The following is a 19628-nucleotide window of genomic DNA, read 5'->3' as shown; positions in this document are numbered from 1 at the left end:
CATTATCAGGGTCCTCATTTTCAGAGGGATTGTCTGGAAAGAGGAAGGGAGTCAGTTACATAAACTGTCTCATGTCCATCTGCCCACAAACGGCCATGTTTTCCATCCAACCTCTTGCTATATTTGTACAGGAGAAAGAGTCCAGAACAAGGCTGGAAGGGGGCAGCTCAGTGGGGTGAGGCAGTGTGGAGGAGGCAAGTTTGCAAGCAAGCAGTGGCGTAGCACCCCACTCCACTGGGAAGCTCACGTTTATCGCAACCCAGGCATTCCTCAGATGTCAGGTCGGGAAGGGTGCTGGTGACTTGCAAGACCCACTCCCATGGCTGAGCAACTGGCCCTTGGCCAAGGGTGCTAAGCCTGCCTTGGGGCTGCTTGCTTTGTGTCCCTCTGTCCCGAACACAGAAGCATTTGAGCTAATCTTTTTGAATCTGCCTGAAAGATATTCCAGAAGCTAGGCATGAATCTATAGAGTCAGCAAACAGAATCAATAGGGTCTTAAAGTAACCTGAAAGGACACTGTCCGTTCAGACACTTTTGGCAATGCCCCCAGCAGAGTACATCCCAGGAGAAAACGACGACCTCTAGGCTGCCCAACCTTTTGACACTGCAATGTGACATTGTCTTCTAAAGAATTCAAGCTATTCAATCAAGTTACAAAATTTCTCCGGGCTGGTGTGATGGCTCCACTGGTAAAGGCTCTTGCCACCAAGCCTGAGTTTGATCCCTGATCCCACATGGTAGAAGGAGAGAACCGACTCCAGCAAGTTGTCTGACTGACATACAAGTTCTCACCCACATACACACTCGAGCCCAGTTAACCCAGTCTAGCAACTCTCTCACAGACATGCCCAGAGAGGTTTGTCTCCTAGGGCATGCCAGACCCTTGTCCAGTTGTCAGTGTGAACCACCACACCTCGGGAAGTGGCTCATAAAACTAAAGGAGACGCTTCACTGAGATAGAGTGGACCACTGCTCTCAGTTCTAAAAACCACACACACAAGAGATGTGGCTGGAACCCAGCCAAAGTAGGCCACGGTAGTGAAGGAATGGGGGGGGGGGGGCGGGTTAATCTCTTTCCCCCTAAAAGTGACATAGAGATGGCTCAGTGGTTAAGAGCACTGACTGTTCTTCCTAGAGGTCCTGAGTTCAAATCCCAACAATCACATGGTGGCTCACAGTCATCTATAATGAGATCTGATGCCCTCTGCTGGTGTGCCTGATGACAGCTACAGTGTACTTATTTATAATAAATAAATAAATCTTTTTTTAAAACAGTGGCATAACTAATATCAGAAAGACAGAGAGATGCAGTTAGGACTTTAAAAACTGAACCTAGGGGGCTGGAGAAAGAGCTCGGTTCCATTCCCAGCATCTACAAACCACGCACTGGTAACTCCAGTTCCAGAGGATCCATCACCCTCTTCTGACCTTCTTGGGTATCAGGCACACTCGTGGCACATAAACCTACATAAAGGCCAAACACTCCTGCATATAAAATATAATAAAGTGAAAAACCAAGGTTGTGTGTAGAGCTCCATGATGTGGGAAGGAATACTTAGTGTGCTCCAGGCCCTGAGTCCATTCGCCAACATAAGAAAGGAAAAAACACGGCAGTCTGTTGCATTGGCTACAGAGGCTTGAAGCATGGAACTCAAACCCTCTGGAGTTGATGGACCAATGTACACAGGAGTGGGTAAGAGAGAGGGCAGCTTGTGCTTTTCTAAGTCTCCCTGTCTCTCTTGTGGCTCCCGTGATTTTCATTTACCCTCACTCCCAGCTACATAAGCAAACGTGCACAAAACTTATCTTCCAGGCCTCTAATCCCAGCACTTGGGAGGTAGAGGCAGGCAGGACCCTGAGTTTGAGGGCAACCTGGTCTACAGAGTGAGTTCCAGGCAACCAGCGCTGCACAGGGAAGCCCTGTCTCCAAAAACAAACAAAAAGCAAACACAGGAAGGAAGGAAGGAAGGAAGGAAGGAAGGAAGGAAGGAAGGAAGGAAGGGAGAGAGGGAGAGAGGGAGGAAGGGAGGGAGGGAGAGAGGGAGGGAGGGAGGGAGACTTATCTTCTCAAACATATACATCTTCAAAAAGAGATTACCCTGGCCATGACAAGAATAACCTTATCTATCAGTCACACCTCAGCTATGTTCGCTATTCTGGGATGCAGCTCATGGGAGTCCACTTGGAGACTCTTGTAAGTGACATCTTTAGTCAGGTAGAGCTGATCTTTTATTCATACTGAGTCTTTTTTTTTTTTTAAAGAATGTATCTCCCACTGCTTTTTTTTCAAGGATTTATTTATTTATTTTATGTCTGTGAGTACACTGTAGCTGTCCTCAGACACACCAGAAGAGGGCACTGGATCCCATTACAAATGGTTGTGAGCCACCAGGTGGTTGCTGGGAATTGAACTCAGGACCTCTGGAAGAGCAGTCAGTGCTCTTAACCGCTGAGCCATCTCTCCAGCCTCCCCATATGTTAAAGGAGTATGTTCCTTGGGTTCCAATCCCAATGCTGTACAAACACAAGAGCATGTAACAGATTGATTGCCTCCTGCAGCGTCTCTGATTCTATAGGGCAATTGTGAGACCCAGCTACCTGTATGTGTTCCTATGTGTGGGGTACATTTGCACATGTGTATGGAGGTCAGAGATCTGATCCTGTGTCATTCCTCAGATGCTGTCCACCTTGGTTTTTAGATAGAGTCTTTCACTGGGACCTGACACTCCCTAATTGGTCTAGCTGGCTGGCCAGTAAGCTGGGGTATTCACCCATCTCTTTTCCCACTGCCAATGCTGGGATTACAAGCATATGTGACTAAACTTGTTTGGATGATTGTTTGTTTGTTTGTTTGTTTGTTTGTTTGTTTGTTTTCCTTGTTTTGTTTTTTAGAAAATGGATTCTAGGACTGGACCGCCACATGTACAAGCCAAGTACTTTGCCAGTTGAGCTCTATCCCTGATCCCCCAAAAATCATTGTAATTGTAGCCCAAGACAATAAAATTTAGATGCTAATAAAGCCAAATAACATTTAAGGGAGCATGCTTGATTTGATGGTAATTATATTTATTTTTCGAACCTCTGCATCTTACTTTTTCCCAAGTTATTGCTACAGAACTACGCAGTTCCCAGTGTGGCCTCTCCCCCCTCTCCCAAGTTGCCTCACTAGACCCAAATCTAACCGAGGTCCTCAGATCTGAGAAGGCAAGCATGTCATATGACCCATAGCACACGGAGACAGAGATCTGGGCCACATGGCTCCTTCTCTGTTGTCCCAGAGGGTCTAAATTTAGTTTACTGGATACATTGCAGGGACACGAGCCTGTTGAAAGAATAAGAATCAGGTGAAAAAAGGAGAAAGACGTTTAATATGGCCGGAGGCATTTGACGCCATGGCAACTGTGAAGTCTTCGATATTATTAAATTCACTTCCTCGGGTCAGGCTATTCTGCTCGCTCCCTGCACTTCCTGTTGTCATCATCGAATCAGGTCACCCTGAATGTATGAGTCTTTGCCTAACTGCAGTCGTGTCTATTTCCAGCAGCATGAGGTTTCTCCTCTCCTCCTTTGCTCCCCAACCTCAGACCTAGAGCTTACTACCATGGCCCCTTTCATGCAGTCACCCCTACTCCACCCCCACCCCACCCCCAATGCCCTTCTCCCCAGCACTCCTAACCCTACCCCTCTGCCCTCCCCTCCAGCTTCTGCAGCTGTCATTTAACAGTGTTAGGCACTGGATTAATGTGATTCAGTGACTCAGAACCCGAGAACCATGGGCCTCATAAAAGCTCATGTCTCCCTCCCTAAGGTCAAGAAAATGGCCTCCCCAGCCCTCTCTTCACGTCTCCTTCATACTAGGAAAAGATAGCATTAGAAAGTCGACGCTCAGTTCATCAGTCAGCCTAGATTCATCTTTTCCTTTCTCTCTTACCATGCTGGGGTTTGATGGTTTACTTAGCCTAAATGGTGAGTCCCCAGTTGAGTAGAGTGGTGTAGCCCATTCTATCTATCTCAGTACAAGCATTTCATCACCTGGTCACTAGTTCTTAGCTAGACCAAATCACACAAGGAGAAAATTCAATCAAACTATTTGACTGTCATTTATGTATGCCTGTCTGTGTATCTATGCGGGGGAGGTGGGGAGGTGCCCACAGAGGTCAGAAAAGGGCATTCGACCCTGTTACAGGCAGTTGTAAGCAGCCTGCTGTGGGTGTTGAGAACCTAACCTGGGACCTCTGGAGGAGCAGTACATGCTTTTAACTCCTGCCCATGCTATCTCTCCAGCCCAGAAAACTGCCTTTTTAAAGAATACGTAGAGTCAAATGGGATGTTTTTACATAGGATTCTCTGGGTTGGGAATGTACACAACTGGGATCTAACATCCAGGAGGTAAAGGCAGGAGGACCAATAGTTTGAGACCGACATGGATTACATAAGGCTGACTCAAAAATAAATTTAAAAAAATGGAAAATAAAATTAAAATTTAAAAAAATCCCTCCTTCACGGAATCATATATGGTAGCACCTATAACACCAACCCACTGGAGTTAGCCACAGGAGGACCACTGAGCATTAAAGGCCAGCCTGGACTACACAGTTGGCCACAGGAGGACCACTGAGAATTAAGGGCCAGCCTGGACTACACAGTTAGCCACAGGAGGACCACTGAGAATTAAGGGCCAGCCTGGACTACACAGTGAGTTCTGAACCAGCTGTAAAAGACCCTTTTCAAAATCAGCAGCGAAAAGAGCTTCTGATGAGGGCTGGAGAGATGACTTGGGTAAGAGACCTGGCTGCTCTTCTAAAGGACCACTGCTCAATTCCAAGAACCCAAATGGCAGCTCACATCAGTCTGTGACTCCAGCTCCCAAAGATCCAGTGCCCTTTTCTGGTTTCCATACAAACCAGGCATGTATAGGAAGCACATATACATATGCAGGCAAACACATACTGTACTGGCTGGTTTTTTGTGTCAACTTGACACGAGCAGGAGTTATCACAGAGAAAGGAGCCTCCCTTGAGGAAATGCCTCCATGAGACCCAACTGTAAGGCATTTTCTCAATTAGCGATCAAGGCGGAAGGACCCATTGTGGGTGGTGCCATCCCTGGGCTGGTAGTCCTGAGTTCTATAAGAAAGCAAGCTGAGCCAGCCAGGGGAAGCAAGCCAGTAAGTGACATCCCTCCATGGCCTCTGCATCATCTTCCTGCCCTGTGTGAGTTCCGGTCCTGACTTCCTTTGGTGATGAACAGCAATGTGGAAGTGTAAGCTGAATAAACCCTTTCCTCCCCAACTTGCTTCTTGTTCATGGTGTTTGTGCAGGAATAGAAACCCTGAGTAAGGCACATACATAAAATAATTCATTTTTTTCCAGGACCTCCTGGTGTCAGCCCTTGCTTGAATGCTCCTAAACTCCCAAGAACAGGTAGACCTGTTATGGGTGTTAAGAACTGTGGGTCTTCCAATCCTGATCTTCTGGGTAGGAATAGTTCTTTACTAACAACCACAAGGGAACTCACATTGGCTTAGTTTCCCCAGTGTTTCTCACATGCACATCAGCTATCTGACAACCTTGTTTACCCAGGACATAGGAAGTGCCATAGATGCAGGAAGAGTATAGAAATATATTTACTGTGGAAGTGACATCCTTTTTGCAAGGAGACAAACCTCATGGGTTCTCTGGGGAAAGCCATGGGTGGGGAAATGACCTTAAGTAGATGGGTATTTCAATTTGCAATGACTAATGGAGGAGGGACTTGTGTTTCCTACCCTGAGTACGGAGAGATGGGCCACAGGTGAGGACAACGGAAGCCCAGTCACTCTATGTACTGGGGGCAAGGCTCAGCAGGAGAATACTCACTAGGAGCTGGCAGATGGGGAAGCAGTGTCTCAGTGATGGAGTTCTGTCTGACTGGACCAGTGAGGGGCTGAAGGCATGCTCAGCTAGGCGAAGCCTTCCTGAATCCGCCATCAAGGGGCTAGGAGTGGCAGTAGCATGCTTGCCTAGTATGAACAAAGCCTCAGCATTGCAATCATTAACTAATGACAATAAACTAATAAGCAGAACCACAGAAGTCAGCACTCCATACGGTGTGCAAGCGAGTCTCACACGGGGCTCCACTGCAGCTGTCACGTGTACGCCCTACTCTACAGGAATCTGTGAGTTAGGAGCAGCCAGCTACTATTTTGTTGCCGCACACTGACCAAGAGCTTTATTGATTTCTAGCTCATGACCACATTGGGAGGAAACTGGTGGGAAGCCACATGGAGAGTTTGTAAAACAAGCTCTCAGAGAGAAGAGCCCTGTAGAAAGGAACAAAATGGATCCCCACGTGGGGCCTGCGGAACGATGCAAAAGATGCCACTGACACTTGGGCTGAAAGGAAGCATTTGGCCACATGGCAGAAGAGGAGCAAATCTGTGAGGAAAAACGCACCACTGTCTACAGGAGACAGAAAAGTCCTTTCTGCAACAAAAATAATTTTATAATTGGGGGGTCACCACAACATGAGGAATTGTATTAAAGGGTCATGGTACTAGGAGGGTTGAGAACCACTATTTATGGGAGCCAGCAAACGTTTTCCCTAAACTTGTGGTCTAGAGCCAAGAGGAGTGAATGGTGAGGACTGAGATGGACCGTCCTAATGGCTGCCTTTTCCTGGCCCTGTGTCAGTACCACAGGGCCCTGGCTCCCCACACAGCCCCTTCTAGGCATATTCAAGACCCATTCAGTAGTGCAGGGAGTGGGTGCTGGTTCCAGACACTATCAAAGTAGTACATAGAAAGGCTCTTGACACAGGTAGACTGCTCATAACAGCCTGGGCTAACCTCACTCCTCCAAGAGGACATTCCCCTCTGAACCCAAAGACACCTGGGGCAGACCCTCCCCCTCCCCCAGCACACACACACACACACACCCTCCCACCATGAGCCTGTGTATATGTTCTGAGGGGGTCGTTTCCTGCCCTGATGTTTTCACCCTTTCAGTAGAGAAATAAGTTATTTTTGCTTCTTCCTTCTGTTTTCAGCATTTTTATTGTGTAGAACCTGAAGGAGATGAGCATGTGATATTCTTCATCACGTGAGTATCAACATCATGTGTGAGGATGGTATTGATACATAAGAGGCTGGAAATGAGAGGAGATATCACATAGCTCAAACCAGAAAGGGATGAAGCACAGTAAATGCCTTCTCAAAGACTCTGAATAAGGACTGGCAAGATTCTTCAACTCCACAATCCATGGCTTAAAACAAAGCAAACAAACAAAAAAAGACAAGTGTGAAGGTATATGCTTGCAACACAACCCCCGGGAAGGCAGAGACAGGTTGGTATCTGAGGCCTCATCTACTCCATGAGAGACTCTGTCTAGCTCACACTCGTAGACATGTGCACACCGCACACACACTCAGTAAAATCCTGTTTCTGTCTTCATGTTTTAAAGCGATGTTCTATGGGGCTGCAGATGACTCAGAAGACCCACATTTGGTTCCCAGCACCCACATCCAAGGTTTACCACTGCCTTAGCTCCAGTTCCAGGCATCCAATGCTCTCTAGCCTCCTTAGGTACACACACACACACACACACACACACACACACACACACACACACACACAAACACACGCACGCGCACACACACATACATGCCCACATGCACACATATACACATACACATGCACACACATACACACAAATACACACACATACACACACACAAATAAAATCTTTTTTAAAAAAGATTAAAATTTAAATTATAATCTGAAGGTATCCTTTCACATTTCCTCGCAGAAGTAGATTTTTGTGGAGCCTAAGGACCCAGGTATCTGCCCTGGAAAACCTTAAGGAGATCAACCCCAAGACAGACCTCAAAGGGGTCTAGAAGATTTCACAACAATGTAGCCTGGGTCAGAGTGTACAGTGGTGTAGTCTAGGCTAAAGGTACAAAGGGTAATCCAGCCTAAACCAGAGAAGTCTCTCCCCACGGGGCCTGACCATCTAATGCTCAGGAGAAGTCCATACTGCCAGAGTGGCATCCCTGGTGTGTTTGCAGGTGAGAGACTGGACCCTAAGCCTGCTAACTGAACATCCACAGTCTTCCTCTTTCTAAAGCAGAGTGGAGCTAAACTTTCTGATAATATTTGGGGCTAGTGTCTCTATAACTTTTCTCTTAAATGCTTTTTTTCCCCCTTCGAGTCAGGATTTCTCTACATAGCCCGGGCTGACCTGGAACTCACTCTGTAGACCAAACAGGCTAGCATTGAGCTCAGAGATCTGCCTTCCTCTGCCTCCCTAGTGCTGGGATTAACGTCACCACGCCGTTTCTTTTGCTCTTTTTTTTTCTATTTTTCTGACATATATATTAGCCAGTGGTGGTGCTGCTCAATTGGTAGAGAGCCTGCTTCCCTAGCACGGAAGAACCAGTCTTGTAAACTCAGCATGCTGGCCAATGTTTGTAATTGCCGAGCGAGCTGTGGCGATGGAGGCGAGATGGTTAGTTCTCCTAACCAAAATCATCCTCCTGTACTTAGTGAGTTAGAGGTTAGAGACCCGGGCTACAGGAGACCCTGCCTACAATACTTCACCCCACCAAAGGACATTTAAGAAAAGAAGGGGATGTTAGGGGTGGGGGTGCTGACTCTCCGAGGCCTTGGAAGTGCCTTGAAATCCTGCCTTATTCATTGTTCAGAAAACCAAACGGAATAACTTACTTACCCTCCTGCCCTACCCGCCACGATGACTGTTCTTGGCAGAAGGCCAGACCGACACCGGGTAATTCCATGGTACATTCTGTACATGTGTAGCCATTTAACCCGCTATTTAAAGTGGTCCTTTGCTGCCACCTGTAAGAGGTAGCACCATAATGACACTCGTTAAGTGGCTGGGCTGGGAAGGGGGTTTCTTCCCTCAAAGATGCCTGAGTCGGTGAAGTGGTTGGCACTTGGAGAAACTAAAGAGACATCTGGGGACATCACAAGTGTAGGACCGGAGGCGAGAGGAAGCGCGCTAGACACGGGGTCCTAGCTCAGGCTCTCCGCTTGGTGGCTCCTTCTCCAAGACAAGGAGAAGGAACCCGCCAAACCTCGGGTGCGGCCTGCTGCCATTTGGGTTTGGTAAATTCCTGGATCTCCCTAGGGACCTGGGAATGAGAAAGAAGGTGGAGACTGGGGACTCTGGTAGAAAATGCAGTCGGGCGGAATCCGGGGCGCAGGACGCCCCCTGGAATCTAGGAAACCGGCTTGTGGAGGGGACTCTGGGCAGTGGAGAGGGAGGGGGCACCTGCGCTCCTGTGCGCGTCGCACTTTGCAACTCTGGGCGGCGGCGAGCTGAGTGAAGTGGGCTCCAGGGCGCGAGGAAGTCGAAGCTCAGGAGCAGCAGAAAGGCTTGGTTCCGAGTGAGCTCTAGCTGTCCTGGAGTGGGATAGTGGGAGGAACACCCAGCACCGCTCACTTCCAAGTCCCCGGTGGCACATCGCGGGGTATCAGGCGCTCCGAGCCCCTCACCCACCCCAGGCGGGTACCCTGGCGGCCCGGGGTGCTAGCAAGCAGCCGGCGGCGACCTGGACCGCGTGGCTGGTGAACAGTGAACCAAGCCAAAAGGTAAATGCAGCCGGGCCGGCCCATAGCCTGGAAGAGGCGGCGCAGCACCGGAGCGTCTTCGGCTCTAAGGAGCCTCACTTCTGGGAAAGGACAGGGAACTGTCAATCAACGAGGGAGGGAGCGCACCGGCGCCGGGTGATGTCAGCGGATCAGCTGCTCCATAACAAAGAGGGGGTATCGCAGGAGAAAGTTGCAGCGGCAGCAGCACCCCGGAGCCTCGGGCACCGGAGACGAGGGGAGGGGGAGCGGCGGTTGCGGCTCCGCGGCTGGCGGAGGAATTAAAAGGACTGTAGGGGGAGGCAGTGCGAGCGGCCCCGACTGCTCCTCCTCTTCCTCCCCCTCCTCCCCCTCCAAACTCGAAGGGCTTAGCTCCTGCGTTCGCTCAGCCACCGCCAGCACCCGGAGGGACCGGAGCCGGACGCACGGCCCCGTGCTGGGTAGGGTCGCAGCTGCCATGGATAGCGACGACGAGGTAGTGGAGGAAGCCGTGGAAGGTACGGCAGGCTTTTCTCCAGGACCCTGGAGTGGGGACAGGCGCCTGGGCCGAAAGCACCAAGAGTGATGGTCTGCGACTCGGCGGGGCCGAGCCGAAGGCCACCGCGGTCCCTAAGCGGATGGCGGGTCGCTCGGCTCAGGCGGGGGCTGCACTGCCTACGCCACGCCGCCGGGAGCGCGCGGGGCGCGGTGGGGCACGGGCAGGGAATGGGGCCCCGCGGCCCTGGGAAGGCTGGGCCCCTGCATCCAGCCGGGCCACGGCAGCATCCTCCCTGGGAGTTGCAACGCTGCCTAGCACCTTGGCCTTAGTCCTTGCGGGGATGGAGGATGGGAGGGCGCCGGAGGGCAGTCCCTTGAGGCCCGCGATCTCCGCGGAGCAGCTGCGTTTCAACCACTTCGACTTCCCCTCTCCGACCGTCTGCCCTTTTCCTAGCTGAGTCGCTGCGTCCGGCGACCACTAGGGCGGAGTTTAGGTGGGTCTTCCATCGCATCGCACCCGGCCAGACACATGGTAGCCCCGGGCGCTCCTCCCGGAAAGAAAAAAAAAAAAAAAAAAGAAAAGAAAAGAAAAAAGATGAAATCATGGCTAGGTAGTGCACGCCGCTCCCCACCAGGCTCGAACGCTCTGCGTTCCGGAGGCGGCTGGCCCTGGTCTGCGCTGCCCCCGGGCGAACTCAGCCACCCACCCCTTCCCCCTCCCTGGCTTCTGAGCGAGGTGCAGCCGCGCCGTGCGGACGCTCCAGCCGGGACCCAAATTGCTGGGTGACACTTAACTTTCTGAATTCCGAGCTGTTGGCTGCTGGTGATATCACCGCCTGGGTGTCAGGTTTCTCCGCCCCTTCTTGCGCACCCCTCCCCCGACTCTTGTCGCCACCGTGTTTTGCTGAGTTTCTCTCTCTCTCTCTCTCTTTTTTTTTTTTTTTTTTTGCCCCCCACTTATAAAAGGCACCGTAGGGACGTTATACAATCTCGATGTTTGTGTCATGAGAGGTTATGATTTTATAACAATAGACACTGAAAAACATTCTTAAGCGTATTTATTATTTATCTTATTCTATCCCAGATAGTGTTCCCGTGATGTTTTGCGTAGTGTTGTTCCAGAATTTGTTAAACGCAGCATCTCAGTAAATAATTTTAAGTCCATGGTTAGTTCTCGTTTTAATGTATTTGTATAAAAAAGGCCTGACAAACGATAAATAAAAACGTGGCGGTGCTTAACAAATGCATATAGATATGTATTTGTTAATGGTACGTTGGGAGGAACCCCTTTTTGGTGTGTTCATAAATATAACTTTTTTTTTCTTTTTTCTTTTTTTTTCCGGAGCTGGGGACCGAACCCAGGGCCTTGCGCTTGCTAGGCAAGCGCTCTACCACTGAGCTAAATCCCCAGCCCCCATAAATATAACTTTTGCAGACTGCTGAAAGCTTAGGGTGAGATGAAGTAGAATCATTTTTTTGAATTCCCGAAAAGGCATTCATTCTAATTTAAGTTGTAAAATTTATCTTCATTTTAGTTTTTTTTTTAAAAAAAAAAACTTTAAACTACATAATTTTGCTTGTAACTTTTGAAGAGACTAAAATGTTGTGGACTCACAGAGCTTATATGTCTCTAAATAAACCCAGTGTTGGAATTAGTGAGGCCCAGCCAGCTTGAGGGAGCCATAGGAAGCCTTAACTTTCAAAGTTATTGACTTCTTGTAAATTTCTGTTATGACAGAAAACATGTTCTTAACAAATCGCCCTCCACTGTCTTGCTCATTCTTCTGGGTTTTTTTTTTTTTTTATAGTATTTGTTTAGGTTTGTTTGGGTCGTTGTTGCTGTTGTTGATTTTTTTACTTATTTATTTTACCTCATGTGAAATGCATATATGTCTGTGTGAGGGATCATATTCCCTGGACCTGGTGTTACAGATAGTTGTGAGCCACCATGTGGTTGCTGGGAATTGAACTCAGGACCTGGAACAGCAGCCAGGACTCTTAACCACTGAGCCATCTCTCCAGCCCCTCCTCCTGTTCTTTAACTTGCAAATTTTTTTGTTTTTTGTTTGTTTGTTTTGGTTCTTTTTTCGGAGCTGGGGACCGAACCCAGGGCCTTGCGCTTCCTAGGTAAGCGCTCTACCACTGAACTAAATCCCCAGCCTCTGTTTGTTTGTTTTTTAAAGATTTATTTAATATATGTAGTTGTCTTCAGACACACCAGAAGAGGGCATCAGATCTCATTACAGATGGTTTCGAGCTACCACGTGGTTGCTAGGATTTGAACTCAGGACCTCTGGAAAAGCAGTCAGTGCTCTTAACCACTGAGCCATCTCTTGCAATTTTTAAAAACAAACCTTTGATCACAGATAGTGCCCCCAACTGAAGCCATCTGTGTTTAGAAAACATGCCCTGTTGTTTATGACCCTAGCACTTGCATGTGAACAAAAACCAGACCTAGTGGCATACACCTGCAGGTGGAGGTGGAGGCAGGAGGATCAGGAGTTCAAGGCCATCCTCAGCTGTATAGCAAATTCAAACCCAGCCTGAACTATATGAGACCCTTTCTCAAAATAAAAATGTTTAAAGTATGTTTTCAGGTTTCATGTTAATCCAGTGGGTTCAAAACACCGAGGTTTCTTTACATAAATGGTGTGTGTGTGTGTGTGTGTGTGTGTGTGTGTGTGTGTGTGTGTAAGTAAATGGGGGTCTTTTTATATAGGATGGACAGATATAGCATTACTATAAATAAGAGTAAATAAGTAGGGTAACTTTCTTGTTTTGCTTTTAGTGAATTTTTGTTTTTGTGGATTTTTGAAACAAGATCTCAGTGGCCCAGGCTGGTTTTGATGTGATGTGCTGGGATTACAGATGTGAGCAACTGTACCTGGATTTTTAAAAGAACAACAACACAATTTTCTTCCTTCCCTCCTTCCTTTCTTCTTTCTTTCTTTCCCTGTGTATGTCGGGCAAACGATACACCATTCGGCTACATACTCCTGCAGAAGAGTAACAATATTGTAACATCCTGAGGAAAGCCAGGTATAGTGAAGCCTAGATGTAATCCCAGATACATAGGAGGCAGGGGAGACTGGGAGTTCTAACAGAGCTTAGACCTATAATAGGTGGATTTTGTCTCAAAAAAAATTAAAAGCAGTAGAGAGATGGCTCAGTGCCTGCTCTTGAAGAGGACCTGGATTCTGTGCCACCATGTGGTAACTCAGAACCCCCAGTAACTCCAGTTCTATTGATTCATACACATAAAAATAAAACAAATCAAAAAAAGAAAAAAGAAAAAAGGCTCGAGAAGCATCTTAGCCTCAGTTTTGCAGTGTGCCAGAGCAAGTGTGTGCTTGCGGTAAACTACATCCCTGGCCCTTTCCCTGGGCACTGTTGGCCTTGGCACTTCGCACTGCTCTCTGCACGTCTCTGAGCAGGTTGGACGGCTGCGGTCTTTTCCTAAACCGGAAGTGGTCTGTGTGCACTGGTGCCTCTCTGCGCACGTTGTCTTGTGATGGTTTCCTCAGCACACGTGTTATCATCAGCATCGCTGTAGCTCTCTTTACTCTCGGATTCCATGCTGAGTGCCCCTCAGACATTATCCACCTCAGTAGGAGGTGGGTACTGTATTATCCTCCTTTTACAGAGAAACTTGGACAAGTTAAGGACAGGACACCTGTCAACGAAGGGAGACAGTCTAGACTTGTGAAATTCTTTTTGTCAATTGCCCTACCATTCTTTCTAACTCCTACATTCCTTCCCAGCAATGCCTCACTCTGGATTTTATAGCCCAGGCTAACCTAGACTTTTATGTAGCCCAGGTTGGCCTGGAACTCACTATGAAGTCCGATTCTCCTGCCTCAGCTTCCTGAGTGCAGAGTAATGGTATGAACTACCATACCCACCGACATCTCTTATCTTTTTTTTTTTTTTTTTTGGTTCTTTTTTTCGGAGCTGGGGACCGAACACAGGGCCTTGAGCTTCCTAGGTAAGCGCTCTACCACTGAGCTAAATCCCCAGCCCATCTCTTATCTTTTTAATGCATTTCCCTTTAAAGTGTTTTTTCTTACATATATATATATATATATATATATATATATATATATATATATATATGTTTTTCTTATGTGTACATCTGTGCATCATGTGCATCCTGGGACTGGAATTGTGGACATCTGTGAACCACCACGTAAGTGCTAGGAATTGAACCCCAGGTCTGTGCAAGAGCAACAAGTGCCTTAACCATTGAGCCATCTCTCCAGCCCAGCATTTCCTTTTAGAAACTCACTTTCTGTATTTTAATGCATCAAACAAGCATGTGATATATATATATATATTTTTTTTTTTATTTTTTTATTTTTTGGAGAAAAAGAATCTCACTTTTAGCCTCCACAGCAAACATCCTTAACATCCTTTCTCTTCTTTTCCCTCCTCCTCCGAGGAAGACATTGATCTGACCCAGCCAGCTCTGTGGAATGACCCCAGCCAGTTCTGAGGCTGAAAAGGGTTTAATCTTTTCCAGTCTGCTTTTTTACCACTTTAAGTACATGCAAAATAATGAGGTCAGTTCTGGGTCTCGGAACAAGCAAGGCTCCTGTAAACACCTTTCTGCTGGTCTGGACGACCAAGACAAAAGGACTGCTACACATGCCTCAGCTGAGCTGGCTCTGGGCTTTGAGTTAACTCGAATGTAAATGTTCTTAACTTGGACCTATTTCCTGAGTCCTAGCCCAAAGTCAGGTTCACACCTAGAGTTTACTTTGTCCTGACCAGATTGTCAGATTCCTGCCAAGTTTCTAGAAGCAGCCCTGAAAGCTCTCCACACTGGCCTCTTCAGGACTTGAGGTCTTACAAGGCGGTGCACACTTGGGATCTCATGGTGGCATTGCAGCCCTGGTGTTCTTCTTTAATTAATGTAATTTTTTTTTCCTGGATGCACGTCTCACTCTGCCATCATTGGCTGTCCTAGAACTCATTATATATCCTGAGCTAACCTCAAACCAGCCATGATCCTCCCCAGTCTACAGAGGGCTGAGATTACCATGCCCTGTTGCCCTAGTAGAGTTCTAAATACAAGGTGGTTGATCCTCACGCCCTACCCCCACCCTCGTGGAAAGGAGGAAGCAGTTTGGGTTGCAGTACCTACCCTGCTTCTGTGGGAAGCCAGCCAGCTCCCTGGCATTTCCACTTGAGTTCTCCCTCTGACCTCCCTACCCATGACAGGGCCTTGCTCTGTAACCCCAGGCTATCTTGGAACTCTGGCTCCAAAACATAATCCTCCTGCTTCCCACTCCTAAGAGGCTGGGTTTAGAAGTATAGGCTACTGCCCCTGGCCATCACTGTGGCTTTAAAACAACCAAAGGAAACAAAGTCTGGGCAAACAAGATGGCTCACGGGTAGAGGCTCTTGCTACCAAGCCTGCCGTTCTGAGTTCAATCCCTAGTACCCTCATGGAAGAAGGAGAAAACTGACTGCTCTGTTATCCTCCAGTTCCCACATTTGCACCATGCTTGTGCATATACAACATACATACACACACACAAATAAACATAAAATCTTAGCCTGACATGGTGACCCACACCTATAATGCCAGCCCTTGGGAGCCAGAGGTTGTTGCAAGTTAGAGGCAGCCAGGGCTCTCACATCCCAACGGAGGGAAGGACCAGGACACAGTGCATGTGCCTGGAGGCTAACAGTTCCCTGAGCCTGGAGAAGTACACGGGATGAGCCTTCCCTGAAGAGGTGGCAGAAGTCACCTGACTGGGGCTTGGTGCGCCTAGGTGAGAGGCATGGGATGTGTGGCCCCTCTCTTACGTCAGCTAAAACGTGAGACTGGAGAGAAAATTGGGCACACAAGGGGGAGATGGGATAAGGAAGCGGGGCCACAGGCTGAGAGCATTGGTTGTTGGAACAGAGGCTGTGGGGCAAAGGAGAGGGTCAGAACTCTGCTTGGGAAGTTATGTCTGGCAGTTGGAGGGCAGGAGGCCATAGCTGAGGCTCTTGTGGCATCAGATGTGCAGTTATGAGGGCAGAAAAAAAATACAAAGAATAGCCTGGAAGTGCGTAAGAGACACTGAGGGAAAGAGCTCAAAATGGGAAAATGTCGGGGTCCTCGGAACAAGGGACCATGGTGAAAACACGTAGCTCCATGTTCTAGTGTTCCCGTCCCCTCCGAACAGTCAGGGTTATTTTTATTAACAACCCCGTACTGTCCAGTCCTGCCTGTGTCTTATCTGTGTCTGTGCCTGGGACAGAGGGCCGAGTGTCCTGAGAGCATCGTTCTCTGAGCCACACACGGAAGCCACAGCCCTCGCTAACTCACATCTGTGCTCCTGAGCCTTTCACAGCCACTGTGAATCCATCATGAAGGAGGCATATTCCGCACATTAGTAAGCTTGCTTTTTTTTTTTTTTTTTTTTTTAATGATTTCTTGTCGGGAGGGGAGGAGCCGTGTTTTGCCTGCAAACCGAACGGTATGGGCCAAGGTCTCTCGTTCTGAGGGAAATAGACGACCAGAACTCTCGGATCTCTTAAGTGGGAAGCAGTCAGTGACCCATCTCTGATCCAAGGCCAACATAACAGACCAATCTTATCAAGTTAAGGGGAAAAAACCACCTCTGCTCTGAGGTGACTCTAGGGAAAATGTTTAACTTTCTGTTCGCTGGGTGGATAAAAATATTTGGAACAAAATGGAAAGAAAATCAGACACGTTACTTTTTTCTCTGGCTGCCAGTCAGTCAGTCTTTCTGTAGACAGATTCCGGGTGCCTTGCTCGCTGGAGCTGTGTGATTAGCACAAAACAATCATTCCAGTGAATTTGGCCTGTCGTTCGGGCCTGGTGCCCACCTTCTGCGTAGTGGGAACCGGCCTGGAAGGGGGTTGGCTGACTGCGCACATTCTGTAGTCTTCGGCAAGGACTAGAGTTTCCACCGGGTTAGCGACACAGGCAAGGGATTGGAATCTGCAGCCAGGATATGATGTTGAGAATCTTGGCAGTCCTCTGCGGCCTGCCCACAAAGTCTCCTTACGGTTCTCTATAAGGAGCCTGCATTGCTGGTGGGGGGTTTTGTTTGTTTGTTTTGGTTTTGTTTTAAAGAAGATATGTAATCACAGTAAACCATTTGGCTTAATAGTGCACAGTCATGGGGTTGGGGATTTAGCTCAGTGGTGAGCGCTTGCCTAGGAAGCTCAAGGCCCTGGGTTCGGTCCCCAGCTCCGAAAAAAAGAACCAAAAAAAAAAAAAAAAAAAAAAAAGTGCACAGTCACGACATGGTCATAAAACTTGAAACATTGATTTCTTTTAAATATGTATTTTCCTTATACTTGGTACTTGGTTATGTAAGATTATTTTCATGCAAGTCTGAAATGTACGCGTGTACTTCCCTGCCCTCCCGTTAGTCCCCCGAAACAGTTTCTCTTTCACTTTCCAGTTTAATTACTCATATTGTTTATGTGTGTGCCGGAGGGCAGGAGAGGGTGTGGGATCCCCGGGGCTGGAATTGCAGGCGTTTGTGAGCAGCCCAGTGTGGTCCTGGCACAGGGTCCTGAGGACAGAGCAGAAAGCCCTTTAACTGCTCTACCATCTCTGCAGCTCTTACTCTGCCATCAGCGAGAAGAAAGAGCTCCTGACTTTGTTTGCCTTTCTCTAGAAAGGATGTGAATGGGTGGGTTGGAGGCCGGGGCTCTCTCCACCACCTTGCCCGCATTTAGAGCGATCAGCTTTCTCTCGCAGGTCATGTGGTAGTGTTTAGTCATCTGAGGTTTCAACAAGTGACCAAGAAATTACTTAGCCCCGCCCCCCACTGCTCCAAACAGTAGCCCCCGCCCCCACCGCCCAGAACAGTAGCTTCATAGTTGTTTTCTTCGCTGGATAGTGACCTTAGGTTAAGGCTGTGATGCCACATCACCTTGCTGTGCTAACAGCATTTGAGTAAGAAGTGGGCTAAGACCTCTCACGGTACTTGTGCTCAGAGGCGGCAGGATTTTAACGGCCTAATCTCTTCCCTAGGTTTGTCTGCTTTGCAAGTCTTTCTGTTGCTATTGTTATGATTGGGGTTGTTCATTCCGTTCTGGTCTTGGTGTGGTTTGTGTCAGAGACTGAATGTTCCCATTCCAGGCTAGCCTCAACTTGCTACCTACTCATGCTGGCCTTGATCTCCTAATCCCTATTTGTCAGATAGCAAGTTTTCCCACCACGCCCAAGTTGTTTGGTTTTGCGGTTTGGGTTAGCTACTTAGCAGTGGTGCCTGGTAAACAAACTAGGGTAAATGTGGAAGTTTCGGACTCTCTCTAGTTTCTAATCTTTGCATTGCTTACACCCGAGATGCGAAACAAACCAAGTCAAGAGGAAATCCTTTCGAGGTCTGACAGATTTCAGAACTTTCATGTGCAGACAGACTAGCAACAAACAGCCATCCGCCCACATATCTTCTTCTAGATGCACAAGGTCCTCCGAGAAGTGGGTGTCACTCAGAATCTTTCAGCAAAGAGTAGAAGGGTTCCTTCTCCAGTGGCCTGTTGCAGAAGGGTCCAAATAGGTCGGTCATGGAGCAGGAGTGAGATGATGTTGTCCTCACCTGGGGTCAGAACTAGCCTCTGCCTGCTTTCAGTTACATGACGCCTTCCATCTTTAATATCTGAGTTCAGTGCGGAGGATGCCCACACCTTCGGTGTTTGATTCAGAAATAGGGCAGGGAGGAAGGAAACGGATGGATTACCCTGGCTTCCCTTCCCCTCAGAAGTTCATGTTTATCATGATGTTTCTCTTGACTTACAGTAGAAAGACAATTTTATTAACAGTCACTTTTTAAAGTTCTCCATCGTGGGAGTCTTCCCGATCATCAGTAATTACTCTCGTGAGAGACTAACCTAATTATTCCAATACATCCACCAAGTCAAAAGTAGGACACTGAATCCATAGGAATGTTAATGGCTACATTTAATTGATTTCAACGTTTCATAAGAGAAAGCTTTTAGCGCGATACTGAATATTCTTTTATTTAACGAGAGGGGGGGAAAAAGTAAATTTTTCTTCCTTGTCAGTGAAAGAATGTCATCAGTAGATGGTTAGAAAACAGTTGTCCAAATTATTTCACATGACTCTGTTAGAATTATGTCATGTAACTTAGTTCTTCTACCAAAAGAAAGCAAGCTCGGACGGGTTCCCTGCTGACTACTGATTTCCTGACCCTTGTAGGAGAAGTTTATGTTCAGAAAGAAACTCACCTGTCTGTGGTGTGTTTACATAGCCACATATGGGCTCAGAGCTAAGAGCACCGCCTTCTCTCGAAGAGGATCCCAGTTGGGTTCCCGGTACCTACATGGTGGCTCACACTCACCTGTAACTCCAGTTCCAGGGGACCCAACCGCCAGTCTCGTGTGGCCTCTGAAGTCTATGTGTATGTGGTGAACATGAACTCAACCAGGCACACACATGCACATAATAAACAAATAGATCATAGCATGAATTATTGTACTGTGTTCTAGGTAACTCATTCCATCCAGTCACAGTGATGAGATAGGGGTTTTTTTGTTTTGTTTTGTTTTGTTTTGTTTTGTTTTGTT

The 19628-nt window shown here is 47.8% G+C and overlaps 1 protein-coding gene across 1 annotated transcript in view; it reads left to right on the top strand.

Annotated features, from left to right (window-relative positions):
• The first annotated feature begins 9951 nt into the window (after nucleotides 1-9951).
• Setd7 (SET domain containing 7, histone lysine methyltransferase) overlaps nucleotides 9952-19628 on the top strand; it is a 42775-nt gene continuing 33098 nt past the window's right edge. The window contains exon 1 of the mRNA NM_001109558.1: nucleotides 9952-10087. Coding sequence (NP_001103028.1) covers nucleotides 10048-10087 — 40 coding nt within the window. The 5' untranslated portion in view covers nucleotides 9952-10047. The remainder of the gene's footprint in view (nucleotides 10088-19628) is intronic.

This window comes from Rattus norvegicus, chromosome 2, assembly GCF_036323735.1.
Source record: "Rattus norvegicus strain BN/NHsdMcwi chromosome 2, GRCr8, whole genome shotgun sequence".
Lineage (NCBI taxonomy): Eukaryota > Metazoa > Chordata > Mammalia > Rodentia > Muridae > Rattus > Rattus norvegicus.
Note: the sequence above shows the minus strand (reverse complement) of the source record. Positions and strands in the feature narration are given on the sequence as shown.